Below are 15733 nucleotides of genomic sequence, written 5' to 3'. Positions count from 1 at the left end.
TCTCATAAAAAGTTGGTGACTTGCAACAAATCAGATTTAGGAACTGGTCACTGGAACGTTAAATGGATTATAAAATTTATAATGGACAAACACTTACACAACCCTGAATTAAAACTTAATTCTACTCCCTAATTAGACCTGAACATGGATTAAGTGTCAATTTTCCTTTTTGTCATGGTCTGTGTGATAAGTGGGTAAGATAAAACTGACCTCTGTTTTTTTATAGTGACCTTGCAGGAATAGAAGCCAAAGACACTAAACGTGACTGAGAGCATAACAGTGTTCATTTGTGTTCAAAACGTGCCTGTTTCACATTGAACATCAGTCCTTGATATTTTAATGAAATTCTACATGGAAAGTTTCAGGTACATATAAAATAAGACTGTAAGAAATATGACAGTTTAAATTAATTGGGTCAGAGAATGACACACAAAGATGGAACCTTGAAATGTTCATTTCCACATCGTTCTTATTATATGGAAGTCCCTCACTTGCACAAAAGAACCAATATAAAACTTAACTCCTCTACTTAAATGGCGAAAGTATACCTTGAATCCGAAATAACCAAGGTCATTTGAAAATTTCATTATAACTAAGTCTTATTTCCAACTGTCTTATTTCATTTTATAATCTTTACCTTTTACTTCTAATTAGATGAATATTACAGCTTTCTTCTATTAACTTGGCTACTTATGATTATTTGTCTATTTATTTTTTGTTTGGTTTGAAAGTGTAATAGGAAGGAGTCATGGAAAATACCCTGCACCTGGCAGGGTTTGAACAGGCAACTCTTCTGTCTCCAGCCAGACACTCTACCACTCAACTTTCCACTAGGAAAGGCTAGTAAGGCAACCTGTACTCTCAACTTCTACAATGGTAACGACAGATAATGAGACAATCTTATTTTCCTCTGTTTTCTCATTGACTAGAAAGAAAGGCTGTAACAGTGGACATAAAACCTTTTTTGATAGATTAAATCCTGAAACAATACATCCAACATGATGCGTCTTGATTTGTTATTTTGTAGAAGCTGAGTGATCCATCTTGATTTTCAATGATATATTCAGGTATAATTGCTTGTGTTTATGAAGAAATCACTAATGCGCAGGTAAATATGACATTACATCAACTACAGGAAATAATACTGAGAAATAAACAAGGTATTATGTTGCCCTTTGTCTCCATTTTGTCTAGTACTTGCAAAAAACAAGATTGTGACCTTGAGATTTCAGTCCCAGTTTGAAATGAAGCAATCTGACTTTGTTTATCTACGATCAAGCTGATTGCATTATAATTTCTATATATTTTTTCTGTGCAAGGAATGAATTAAACTACAGCTGTGTAACCTCTTCTGACCTTGAATTAAAGTTATGGAACTACAGCAGATGACATCTGTCACATGGCTGCTCAGTCTCAAGTAACTTACTGCCAGAACAACGAATGACCTAATTATGTTCAGTGTAAGGACCTGCAAAGAAGGGTCAAGGCCATCATCGCTTAGAAATGAATTGAGAAAGCACCAAAAATCCATATGTATACACCTGTATTCCTATCTAGCAGTGCCCATGTTACTTATATAATATCACGATAAACTAAAACACCAGATGGTAGTCGGCGATATACTTTATCAATATTTCTCAGTGACAAATCTGTTGCAGCATACATGTTATGTCATTTACTTTAGTATCGATATCTTTTCTCACACAAAAAGTTGTTACTTTAATATCTTACTTCAGGACAATCTAGATAAAGTTACGAGGAAAATTGCTTGTCATGAAAATGATATCCTTCTTGTTTTCAATAAATAATATTTTATTTGCTTGCCAGTGCAGCTACCCATTGTGAAAATTTAGTTGTAACAAAACCAACATAGTGTTACACATGTTTGTGCATTCTTTCTCTTCACTATATATACTGTAGAATGCTAATAAGACACCACATGTAACAGATTACCCAATAAATATCAACACTATCAATGGCTTGACCTTGTATGACCCAAACCCCTGATGGTCATGTCACCTGGCTATGATATATCACAGTACCTTGTAATATTTGTGAAAGGTGTGCTTTTGACAGAAGAGAACCAGATCAGGGAATATTGTAGCTTGTCATTTCCTTATTGTAAAAATTACTACAGTTTGATCTGTTTACATTACATACACAGCGCTGAACCCATTACTTTTTACTTGGTTAACAACAGGTTGATGTGTATGTTGGTAGGAACGTTTTCCATTGCTTCCCATGTAATAGATTTGTAGGAACTATAAGCTTCCAAACTAGGGGGGCACTGTAACACCTATCTATACATTGATCTGTTGTTGTTTTATTGTCATGTTGACAACAGTCCAGGTGGGGGGCACTGTAACACCTATCTATACATTGATCTGTTGTTGTTTTATTGCCATGTTGACAACAGTCCAGGTGGGGGGACTGTAACACCTATCTATACTGATCTGTTGTTGTTTTATTGTCATAATGACAACAGTCCAGGTTTGGAGGGGGTGGGTGGGGTGGGGGGCACTGTAACACCTATCAACACTGATCTGTTGTTTTATTGTCATGTTGACAACAGTCCAGGTGGGGAGGGGGGCACTGTAACACCTATCTATATTGATCTGTTGTTGTTTTATTGTCATGTTGACAACAGTCCAGGTGGGGAGGGGGGGGGCACTGTAACACCTATCTATATTGATCTGTTGTTGTTTTATTGCCATGTTGACAACAGTCTAGGTGGGGGGCACTGTAACACCTATCTATACTGATCTGTTGTTTTATTGTCATGTTGACAACAGTCCAGGTGGTGGGGGGGGGAGGGGGGCACTGTAACACCTATCTATACATTGATCTGTTGTTGTTTTATTGCCATGTTGACAACAGTCCAGGTGGGGGGACTGTAACACCTATCTATACCGATCTGTTGTTGTTTTATTGTCATGTTGACAACAGTCCAGGTGGGGAGGGGGCACTGTAACACCTATCTATACTGATCTGTTGTTGTTTTATTGTCATGTTGACAACAGGCCAGGTGTTTGGGGGCACTGCAACACCTATCTATACTGATCTGTTGTTGTTTTATTGTCATGTTGACAACAGTCCAGGTGGGGAGGGGGGCACTGTAACACCTATCTATACTGATCTGTTGTTTTATTGTCATGTTGACAACAGTCCAGGTGGTGGTGGGGGGGCACTGTAACACCTATCTATACATTGATCTGTTGTTGTTTTATTGCCATGTTGACAACAGTCCAGGTGGGGAGGGGGGCACTGTAACACCTATCTATACTGATCTGTTGTTGTTTTATTGTCATGTTGACAACAGTCCAGGTGGGGGGGCACTTTAACACCTATCAACATTGATCTGATTCAGTGTCTATGTAGTCAATTAGACATATTATTTGTGGTTGTGAAAAGTGACGGATGGTTGGTTGGTACCACAAAGAGACATCATTACCGATCAACGTAATAGTATCTTGTCCCGGATACATTTTCTACACAAACATTGTCAAAAGAATGTCTAATAAATGAACAGCCCAGCCTTACACTTTCACCTCTGTTGACGTTAACAGTACACAGCGGTATTACTGACGACAGTCTCTCTGTAAGATCCAGGGGATAAACACCAACAGAGATATATGGATTAAAAACAAATTAAATCTTACTTCAAGTCAAAACATCTTAACCTTTCTATCCTTGACGTAAACACTCCAGTATCTCCACATGACTCGTTCAGCTCAACAAGTTTGTGCGAATCTGTTGTCATGTTTTTTGGATCGCTACTATGTTTTATCTCTAAGCAATGACTGATGTATTGTTCACTGACTGGAATCATCTTTGTTCATGTTACTCCTTTGTATCAAACTTCACCTCAAAAACATTCTGATATTTCATGAAAAAGACTGTAATTTATTTCTGTATTAGAAAATCCTTTATAGGTTTTGGTAGAACAAAGATCATTGATGGAGCAGTTTTATGTTTTAAAAAAAATTCAAAATTGTGGTCACTGATTGAACATCTGACCTCACCAAGGGAAGAAAGGTCAAATGTTACAACTACCAACATCAACCAACAGCCTATCTCAACATTGAGAGATCCTTATTTGTCCAAAAGAGTAACAGCTGGATGATACTTCTGACAGGAATTAGTCCATACTCTGTATATGTTAAAAGTGTGCAATATTGCTCTAGGTGAATGAAAATGAAGTATGTATTAATATATATATGTACTGACTTTGAAATCAGCCAGAGAAATCTTGTCAATAGCCCAAATTTAACCATCTGAATCTTTTATTGGTATTCTCATTATTCCAACATCAATGACATTTACGATTCATACAAAATCAGTTGATGTACACTTAAAATTTTTGCTACTACCAAAGTACATCTGTTCAAATAAATATAGAGCCATTGTCAGCTTATCCTTACCTATAAACAATGCGTCGTACATGCATAAGTAAAAGGATTGGAATTCAGTTTGTGTCTTTTTTTTTTTATTTTGGAAATATATCCTTATATAGTTTTTTTTAAAATTTTAGTAAAATGCATTGTTCTATGCTTTAATCGGGGTTTAACAGTCAACTTGAGGTTCACTCCTGTTTCCCTGTCTATTTATAGTACTCCCCTGTGATACTATCTACAAGTCAAAAAGTGACCAAGAGAATATACCACTGTCAGTCAAAGGTGTCTCGAACTTTTAAGATTTAGGAAAATATGATTTAAATGAATTTGATACATTCCCAACAGGAGTCAATATCTGAATGCTCCTGTAGCTGTGATGAAGTCGGAAAAAAACACTAATACCTTCACCTCTATTGAACTACAGACCACATTGTTGGTATAACATGGTTAAGATCTCCTTACCTACACAAAAATTACTTTTCTAGTCATGTGCAAATTCAACTTTTTTTTTTTGGAGGGAGGGCTAATTTACTGTAAGTCTTTCAAAACCAACAAAGCATAAAATAGGGTGCATTCCCAAACAGACAGATAACATCAGTTCCATACCTAGAGAATGGGGTCGTGGGCAACGAATCGTGTCATCCCAAGTCTCCCTTGCATAATTACCACAAATCTGACCTTCAACCTTGTCTTACAATACAAGCACCACTTTTATTTAACTGTAATATACCATGCAATTCAAGTTAATACAAACGGGTAGCTGTGGAGTTAAAAGGTGGCAAGAAAGAGCGACAGATTATAGGTGTCCTACAAGCTTTGTATTGTGCATAATCATCTACAGACACCAAACATATTAATGACCAGAATAGTAGATGTGTGGATTAGGGAGACAGTTCCTCAACACAGATTTTCATATATATATATTTTTTGTGGCAAAGAATACCAATTAGATGTAATTGTGTTTAATTCTACTGTATGATAAGTGGCAGGCAGACCTCACAAGTTGAAAAGACACATTGAATGAAGCTATAAAATGGTTTACAACAACCTGCCTCACGAGAATTCCTACAATTACTATTCCTCTCTAGATATCAATGATTTCTCTTAGACAAAATAATAATCATAAATGCACTCTTCCTGAAAATCATTTACTAATATATCCCAATGAATTCCCCTATATTTCCTGAAGAATCAATATTCATATAAAACTACAAGTACCCAGAATCCTTTGGTAATTTCCATGGACGCTACAACCTGACACATAATCAGTAACTGACATGTGGATAACCAAATTTTACTTTCATCTTAAAAAGCACATACTTGTGTTTTGTACAAGCCATAGCAATGAAATTTTTTTAGATTTAGAAAAACATTTCCGAGGTGAGATCAGCGGAAGTTAGGCAGATGTATGGCCACTGAGGTCAGGTCCTTGGTATGTCAGTGAATAAAACGTAATGGTAACAAGGAAAGTGAAACAGAATATTGATTGTTGTGAAGGTACAGATCAACACATTCAAATTTAAATCGTCAATTTGTTTACAGTTAAGTTTTATTCCAATGAAATATGCAATAAAGAAGATAAAATCTTTACATAACTTGTCATCTGCCTGCACTAACATGTTACTCCTGTTTCAAATCTCCAGATAATGGCTCTGCTCATACTGCACTCAAGAGTAAGCTCTAATCTACCCAGATGGAATGTGTGGGCATAGAATTGACTACAACTAGGAACAACAATTCATTGTAGTCTTCCTAGATCATAAAAAATCAGATGATTTTTAAAGTTCTGACTAAACTGCACCAGAAATATTTAAATCAATAATAAAAAAAAAATCCATAGAATTTGTTTCAATAACCTGGTATGTGAAACATTAAGATAGAAAGTTTTTCTGATTTTATCCTGTGGTACAAGGTATGATATTGTGTAAATTTTTCACCTGAATGCTAACAGATTCTTTTTTATTACTGAAACAAATTCATCTGTTATATCAATACAATCAAAATCACTTCGCAATACTAACGTGTCAGTAAATTTCCACAAGGTAAAAATTAATGAAACAATTTTAATGGTTTTTCTCCTACCTCCATTAGAATTAGAATGGGTTGGATTTGTATTTGTACAGTTACCATGACTTCAGCTGGTTGATGGTCTATAGTGATACCTTGCCATAAGGTAAAGTGGTATATTGTCAATGTACCATCTCCGCCGCTGGGTAGAGGGACATTATCTCACCAAAACTTTTTGCATAATTGCCAGCTTTTTAGAATCTTTCATAATTTCTGCGGAGATGATTGACAACTTCAAACTTCTAGAAGTGAAATTCATAAATTTGCTCTTTGCTCTTTCTGGTAATATAATCACATTTTTGAAATTTAAACAATTTAGAAAATGTCTTTGTAAAATTTGGAGTCTTCCCTATTAGAAAAACTGGAATTGACAAGTCTGTGTTTGTTTTATTGATGATTTAATATGGTGAAGCAAATTTCTACATGATGAACTTACTTATAAATGCGCTTTTTACAGGAAATGCAAAAATCTGGATGAGTTATTGAATCACTTAACAATATTTACACTCCTGAGTTTACCCATTTCTACATCTCAACCCTCTGTGTTTACCCATTTCTACATCTAAACCCTCTGTGTTTACCCATTTCTACATCTAAACCCTCTGTGTTTACCCATTTCTACATCTCAACCCTCTGTGTTTACCCATTTCTACATCTCAACCCTCTGTGTTTACCCAATTCTACATCTAAACCCTCTGTGTTTACCCATTTCTAAATCTCAACCTTCTGTGTTTACCCATTTCTACATCTCAACCCTCTGTGTTTACCCATTTCTACATCTCAACCCTCTGTGTTTACCCATTTCTACATCTCAACCCTCTGTGTTTACCCATTTCTACATCTCAACCCTCTGAGTTTTTCTGTTTCTACATTTCTGTCCTCTGAGTTTATCATTTCTTCATTTCAGCTTTCTAAACACATAATTTCTACATCTCAACCCTCTGTGTTTACCCATTTCTACATCTCAACCCTCTGAGTTTACCACTTTCTACATCTCAACCCTCTGTGTTTACCATTTCTACATCTCAACCCTCTGTGTTTACTCATTTCTACATCTCAACCCTCTGAGTTTTTCTGTTTCTACATTTCTGTCCTCTGAGTTTATCATTTCTTCATTTCAGCTTTCTAAACACATAATTTCTACATCTCAGCCCTTTGAGTTTTACCATTTGTACATCTGAGTTTATCCATTTCTTCATTTAAGCCCTCTGAGTTTATCATTTCTACATCTCTTTGAAATAACTGATTTTATTTCTACAAATATAAGCACTATGAGACTACACATTTCCACACATAAGCACCTCCAGTTTGTCAATATTTCTCTCCAGGCCCTCTAGGTTTATTTACTTCCATTTATGCTGTTTGAGTTTGAGGATGTTTTTCATCAAAGTCACGTGTAATAACTCATTGTCCATGATCTACCAGTAAAGCATGCTAAGTAAATGACTTACAAACAGATGTTAATAAACCATTTTAACATCCATAACCCATCTATTTCTCCATGATAAACTTTACACACATTAACAAACCCAGAGAACAGCTACATCTCCTCAGATCAAAGTAAAGTATTTTGCCACGGTTAATCATCTTAAGAAAAATGACTAAAAAAAAAAAACCATATCCCTGAATATTACCATAGCCATTAGTATAGGACATAAAACATATCTGGTGCATTTACGATTTCACAAAAACTAGAATAGGTGCACCTGTAACTAGCTCTGATTGTTTGTGTATATGGTAAGCAAGCTTTACTAGTGATGAATAGCTTATGTAGGTAAGAAATATGAATTATTCATCAGAGTGTCTGTGACCTTTCTATGTAATAATTTGTATAGTAACCCTGTTATGACACGAGTTGGCTAGATTTATTAAGAATTATAGAATACTTTTATATTTATTACACAATGAATAAGCTATAAATCACCGAGACAAATTTTGTGTAAAATAGCAAAGCAAAAACCAAACATTAAGTAGATATTTTTGGTTATTTTGTTGCATTTCAGATTGATTTCTGAATGATAATATCCTCCCCTCTTCCAAATTTTTAACTGATAAAATCCTCCACTTTCATCACAATCATGAGTGTAATAAGTAGGCAATAAGCGTTTTATTGAACGTACTGCCAAGTTACACAGTCAACAGCTTATGTATAAAGCTCATAAACGTGTAATGTGGTATCTGACACAAACTGGAATGATACATCAGTGAACTATGACCTTTATGAATATTATTTATAGGAGACTGTCTCCCTGTGCCTGACCCAAGATAATATCTATTGTACTCTAAAATTCTATGGTAACAGTCTCCACCAGGGTTATACTACTGCTAACATCACTTATCTTAACTTGGTATAGGGTAAAAGTACTTTAGTTTGTTAATTACTTTTTGTAATATGTATATAGATAAAAAAAACATAATAAAAAGCAAAAAATCTAATTAAAATGTCCTAATTTAACAACAGCTTCTTTTGTATTTAGTGTGGAGATATCAGTCAATATCAGGAAAGCTGTGTCCTAAGTATGTGATGCAGTAACTCATCACAAGTAAGGTCATTATATCTGTCAGGGGCCAACAAGGAAACATATTGTCAACAACCCCCACTGATACTCACAAAGAGGAAACATATTGTGAACAACCCCCACTGATACTCACAAAGAGGAAACGTATTGTGAACAAGCCCCACTGATACTCACAGAGGAAATGTATTGTGAACAAGCCCCACTGATACTCACAAAGAGGAAACGTATTGTGAACAAGCCCCACTGATACTCACAGAGGAAATGTATTGTGAACAAGTCCCACTGATACTCACACAGAGGAAATGTATTGTGAACAAGCCCCACTGATACTCACAAAGAGGAAATGTATTGTGAACAAGTCCCACTGATACTCACAAAGAGGAACGTATTGTGAACAAGCCCCACTGATACTCACAGAGGAAATGTATTGTGAACAAGTCCCACTGATACTCACACAGAGGAAATGTATTGTGAACAAGCCCCACTGATACTCACACAGAGGAAATGTATTGTGAACAAGCCCCACTGATACTCACACAGAGGAAATGTATTGTGAACAAGTCCCACTGATACTCACAAAGAGGAATGTATTGTGAACAAGTCCCACTGATACTCACAAAGAGAAACGTATTGTGAACAACCCCAACTGATACTCACAAAAAGATTTGTATACCAACCTCATTAAGTGATATGTATACCACCCATCTTCAGAGATGTGTATAGAGAGCTCTCTAAAAGATATGAATACTGAGCTCCCAAAGAGATATGAAGACAAATCTCCTAAAAGATATGAATACTGAACTTCTGAAGATATATATACAGACCTACCTAAGAGAGTTATATACAGACCTTTATAAGAGATATGAATACTGAGCTCCCAAAGAGATTTGAATACCTAGCTCCCAAAGAGATTTGAATACTAAGCTCCCAAAGAGATTTCTCCCAAAGAGATTTGAATACTGAGCTTCTGAAGATATATATACAGACCTACCTAAGAGATTTATATACAGACCTTCATAAGAGATATGAATACTGAGCTCCCAAAGAGATTTGAATACCTAGCTCCCAAAGAGATTTGAATACTAAGCTCCCAAAGAGATTTCAATACCTAGCTCCCAAAGAGATTTGAATACTGAGCTTCTGAAGATATATATACAGACCTACCTAAGAGATTTATATACAGACCTTCATAAGAGATATGAATACTGAGCTCCCAAAGAGATTTCAATACCTAGCTCCCAAAGAGATTTGAATACTGAGCTCCCAAAGAGATTTCAATACCTAGCTCCCAAAGAGATTTGAATACTGAGCTCCCAAAGAGATATGAATACTGAACTTCCAAATATATATGTACCGACCTTCCTAAGAGATATGAATACCGAGCTCCCTAAAAGATATGAAAACTGAGCTCCCTAAAAGATATGAATACTGAGCTCCCTAAAACATATGAAAACTGAGCTCCCTAAGAGATATGAAAATTGAGCTCCATAAGAGATATGAATACTGAGCTACCGAAGATATACATACCGACCCTCCTATGAGATATGTATACAGAGTTCCATAAGATATTTGAATACTGAGTTCCCTAAAAGATATGGATTTCCAGCTCCCTTAAAGATAATTTTTAGAACTTCTTCAGAGATATGATATACTGCATGATCTCCCTAAAACATAACAAACTCCCTAAGTATACCCACCCCCACAGAGATATGGATACAAATCTCCCTAAGAGATATAAATACCGACCTCCCTAAACTTCAGCAGTTGTTTGTTGAAAACACATCGCCTATAATCCCTGATACATGATTTTACCTTCTCAAAACTACATATCACTACCCTGGTGTGTGAATCAGCCAGCTTCATACACCTGACAGCAGGAACAGGTATTCTGATAAACCAAGCCACACAGGTATAAACAAATTGACTTTCAATGAAGAAGTTGTTGAATTTGTGAAATATGATCAAACTTCCAACAGACTTGTATAAAAGGTAAGATGATGAGGCTTAACAGGTAAAATGTAAAGGTGTGTTCCTGTCAAAAAGGTAATGTATCTGTCCAGGTAGGATAACGAGAATACTTGGTCAGGTAAATCCAAATTATTTTACCTGCTTAATAAAATTCTTTTGATCAATAAACAGGTGATGAATTACTTGAATTTTTGTGGGAAGAAGAAAGAGTTGTTTATGAGTACAATCACACAGCTTGTTTGTTATGAATGAAACTTCATAAACTGATGTAAACATCAAAACTATATATATTTATGTGACTCATATGTTGATAGAAACTCCTGAAGCATGCTGTACAAAATATCTTACAAAAACATGAGGGTATTTATGTTAGCTTTAGCTACAGAAACATAAAAATTACAAAGATTAACTTAAATTGATACGTGTTACTTCCACAAAAGGCCTAATGAGCCTGTTATGATAAGACCGCATGCATGTTGGCAAGCTTACATATCTCAATGACAATCTTACAGACTTATGTTTCTCATTGACAATCATACAGACTCAAGTTTCTCATTCACCATCTTACAGACTAATGAAAAAAGCAATGTTCCAACTATGATTGTAAGAATTGTCTCAGTGGAAATAAAAAAAACCAAGTATCTGCTCTAAGTTAAGTGTACTCCATACAAATTTAAGTTAGGGGTAGCCAATCTCAATTAAACCCTCTCACCTCACTAGATCTTATTACAGCCAGCATATCTTAAAAATCACCTGACAATTTTTCAGTTGATACTTTTTTAACATTATCAGGTATCACTAGATCAAAAGTGGGAATTCAGGCTATTTCAAAAAGATTGTCAAGAGAAAACATTTTGCTGTCATGTTTTATAATTTTTGGGCAAGGCCTTATAATGATTATTGATGACATATTTAGACAGTGTAGCATTTCTCCTGCCATGTACTGAAAATGTTGTTGAGGATCAAATCTAGACATTATAGGGTCCATATCTAGTGATAGTGGAGACATTCAGAAACTGTCTAGTGAGCAGCAGGACAGATAGAATACCAATCTCCAGAGAGTGTATATCACTTTATAAGGATGTAAACCTCCCATATCAGCTATATGAATAACGTTTATCTCAAACTTACAAAACAGGAAACCGACATGAATAAATCTTGTGGAGATAAGACACCTGTAGCCATATACTCTAAGATGTTAATAACAGGATGGTTTTAATGAGCAGCTTTGGGTGGGGATAGATTAGATAGAAATGTAACAACTGTTTAAAAAAAACATACATTATAAATTTTTAAAAGATGTCAACATTAATTCTACTAATGAAAGCACACAGCTTTCTTTTATTACATTAGAGATATAGGTTCTAAGGGAAGTAACTCTTACAATCTTGGGAAATACAACTAAGTAATTCTCAACAATCTTATTTCAGAATGTTTTAAAGCTATGAATTTTATTTTGGAGTTAATTATTTCATACTCACACATAGCTTTCTTTATTTTAAAATATTTTTAAGTTTTACAGTGCAGCTGATATTTATATTAATGAATTTATGTTCAGCATTGGAATCAAGTTCTCTGGATATAATGTAAAATTGAAAATAAGTTTTGTTCAATCCATGTACTAATTTGTGTGCTGAGTTTCTGTCAAAGATTTCCATAGTTTGACTAAACAGCACTGCTGAAGTCTGCAAATTTTTTCTAAATTATGATGTAACAAGCCATGGAGCTTTGTAAAGCTGAGTATCATATGATCAAATCTTTCTATCTACAGCCATATATTTAAGACTTGGTGTGGCATAAAATATCAGTAAGGATGAGTTGAGATTCCAAAGGTCTTACCAGGTTCTAAAAATCAGGGCCTACTGACCAGGTTATAACAATCTTTATAAGGTTATATTGGTCTATACCTAAGGGTAACAATGAGGTTCTATATTACAAGTTTCGACAGTCTAACCAAGAATGTATAGTTCAAATTCTGAAGTACTTGATTGGTCTAGCTTTAGCAAGTCTTAACAAGGTTATACCAGTCAAATTCTAGTCAGTTTAAACCTAGGTTTTACTAGTAAAGTTTTAACCTAGGTTCTACTAGTACAGTTTTAACAAGGGTCCACAAGTCAAGATTCTGTTTTCCACTGGTCTTATTCTAAAGAATATTTTGTTTTGTTTTGAAGGTCTTACCAAGGTTCTACTGGCCTTGTTCTGAAGGTCTTAACAGCGTTTAGCTGGTTTTCAGGACATAGATTCCACAAATCTGATAAGGCTTTTGGAGGATTTTCCATGTTTTACCTGTCATGCCCTAAAGAGTTCAATATTTTTTTTATACTTGTTTGCCTTTGAAGGTGTTCACTAGAATCTACAAGGCTTTTTGTTATCCTTGAGTGGTGGTGGCTGAAAATTACCTGATGGTATGCTGGAGTAACCTCTAATTTGAGATCGATTTTGGTAATTCCAAAAGCTGGCACTTTCCCATTAGGATATACTTTGAAGTCCCTAACATGACAAATAGTTATCTGATGTTTTTTTTTTTTTAAATAGTAACAGTAATGAAAGACAGCTTAAAAGCAGAGTATAATGGAACAGCCTCACTGATCCAAGACAATACATCCAATTTTCTTCATGAACCATGAATGGTTAGAGTTTCCTCACCAAATCCAAGCTGTATGGTTGTGTTGTCACCAGGATGAGCTATAAAAGTGTATAATGATAGAAATAATGGAAAAAAACCAAGTACTTACAGGAAGATGAAGCAGAGTATGGATGGTGTGTTCTGCCTTCCCTCGTCTCAAATCACAGAAAGCCACAAATGAATCTTCAGACTTGAGCTTGTCTTCTAGCAATCTAGGAAAGTAATATGAAAAAGATTTAAAGTCGATGTTCGTTACAAGTGAGCGCAGTCCTGTTAGTAGGTTCCAGTTGATCAGCTTTTCATTTTATCATATTATTGTCAGATAATTTACTGACAATTAAATGCTAGGGTAAACAAGTGCACTGCCCTGTGTCTGTATATATAACATTTCAGTTGTATGCCTTACATTCTCTACTTTTCAAACCAAAATAAACTAGATCTTTCCTTTAATGCACATTAAAACCTGATCAACAAAACACATTTGCTCATATACATGGCAGCTTTCTGAAATTTACCACAGAAAAAGTCCAACATTGATTGAATTAGACATGAAAACTTTTCTGAGAGACAGATATTTTTTTCTGGCAATGTCACGTCAGTTCAATGAACACAAACTATTCAGATTGTAACTCTAGCTGGAAGTCCTTTGAAAGGAAGTACTCATCATAATGCTTTCAGTTTTGAGTAAATAAATTTGTAGCAGGTACAACTGCCAGTAGCCAATGTAACAGCATATATCTAATTCTATCATCACTGTATCATGTGTGCTGCAGTTTTGTAAGGTGCATCTGTCCTCTGACCTTAGAAGAAAGCCTCTTTTGTTCTCTGATCCACAAAATATGTCCGATAAGGTAAACTCACATGCAGTGAGGATGGGTACAGACAGTCCTGCACGGATCAACTACACAAAGATGTAGAACCCCTAACACAGACACCTCATAGATTAGACATAAAAAGTGGTTCAGTGAAAATATACCTTTGCACTTTTATTTCAGATTTTACATAAATCAACTTTATTTTTTTAAATCGGTCATGATGAATGAACTTCAGTTTAAGAGTACAATCTTACCATTACGTCTTGTATACCTGAGCTTTACCGTGCTGTCCTTAATTTCATTCAAATTTATTCTACTGATACCTTGCTCAATCAAAAAAGAAATTTTTCAAATTAGTGGTACGAGTAAAAACAATTTATCTCAAAATATATGCTGACATTTTCTTGAAATATGATATAAGAAAATAAACATTTTGTAATCTCGTAACTAGGGCACATCCATCTTGTAAAAGTACATGCTGTTCGAATGTTCCATCTTGATACTAGGCCAGTAATGGTCAATAACATGGATATAGACAAGTTGTTTGTCATCAATCTCCCGTGTCACAAAATTTCTGTTCTTACACCGACTATCAAGACTACATGCATCTCCACCTTAAAGTGTTGCACAAAATATCACAAAAGATACGTTTATGAAACTGAACATTTACTGTTTATACTTTGGCATGATGCAACATTTATTCTTTTTTTTTTCTACTGTGGAGGATAATAAGAAGTTCTACTTACTGTCGAGTGTCTGCGTAGTTATCACAATATTCTTCGTAGTGATTCCATAGCTTGCTAGAGAACAGGTTACCTGCAACATGTGTACAGATTACAATACCCAGGGACATATGGACACGAAACATAGATTTTTACCTTGTCTCGTTCAGACAGGTAAAGAACATCTCACACAATATATCAAATACCTTAACAAGCCCATGTGGTTTCATATGATTACAGAATATCTGTAAATATTTATCTAATTAATTCAAATTCACATCACAGGTGGAAATAGAAACACTGCCAGAATAAATTAGAACAGAGGTGAGTAATCATTTAATCGTATTAGTAGTTCACACTGATGTCATAGGTCCACCACGTCATGTGATCATTGTCAGTCATAGTCTCCAATATCTTGTATGGGTGATGTACGTTCAATTTTAAAAATAACGTAATTTACAACATAAGCCTTCCATATATAGGTTCAATTTATTACCTCATTTGCCTAAATAGTAACATAGCAGTATAAACTACAGAAATTATCACATGTAGCTGGAAATCAACCTAAACACAGAAAAATATTTACATTAACATTGAAAATGTCAATAATTTAAATAAACTA

The 15733-nt window shown here is 35.0% G+C and overlaps 1 protein-coding gene across 3 annotated transcripts in view; it reads right to left on the bottom strand.

Annotated features, from left to right (window-relative positions):
• The window catches only part of LOC132547932 (rho GTPase-activating protein 20-like), a 162983-nt gene that overhangs the window by 86938 nt on the left and 60312 nt on the right, over nt 1-15733 (bottom strand). For all 3 annotated transcript variants that reach the window (XM_060211737.1, XM_060211738.1, XM_060211736.1), the window contains exons 6-7: nt 15136-15205; nt 13684-13786 (exon numbers count right to left, since the gene is read on the bottom strand). In XM_060211737.1, the coding sequence (XP_060067720.1) occupies nt 13684-13786; nt 15136-15205 (173 nt within the window). The remainder of the gene's footprint in view (nt 1-13683; nt 13787-15135; nt 15206-15733) is intronic.

The sequence above is a fragment of the Ylistrum balloti genome, unplaced genomic scaffold (assembly GCF_031769215.1).
Source record: "Ylistrum balloti isolate Yb309-2 unplaced genomic scaffold, AGI_CSIRO_Ybal_v1 Utg369990, whole genome shotgun sequence".
Lineage (NCBI taxonomy): Eukaryota > Metazoa > Mollusca > Bivalvia > Pectinida > Pectinidae > Ylistrum > Ylistrum balloti.
The sequence above is the reverse complement of the archived record's forward strand: the minus strand, read 5'-3'. Positions and strand labels throughout refer to the sequence as shown.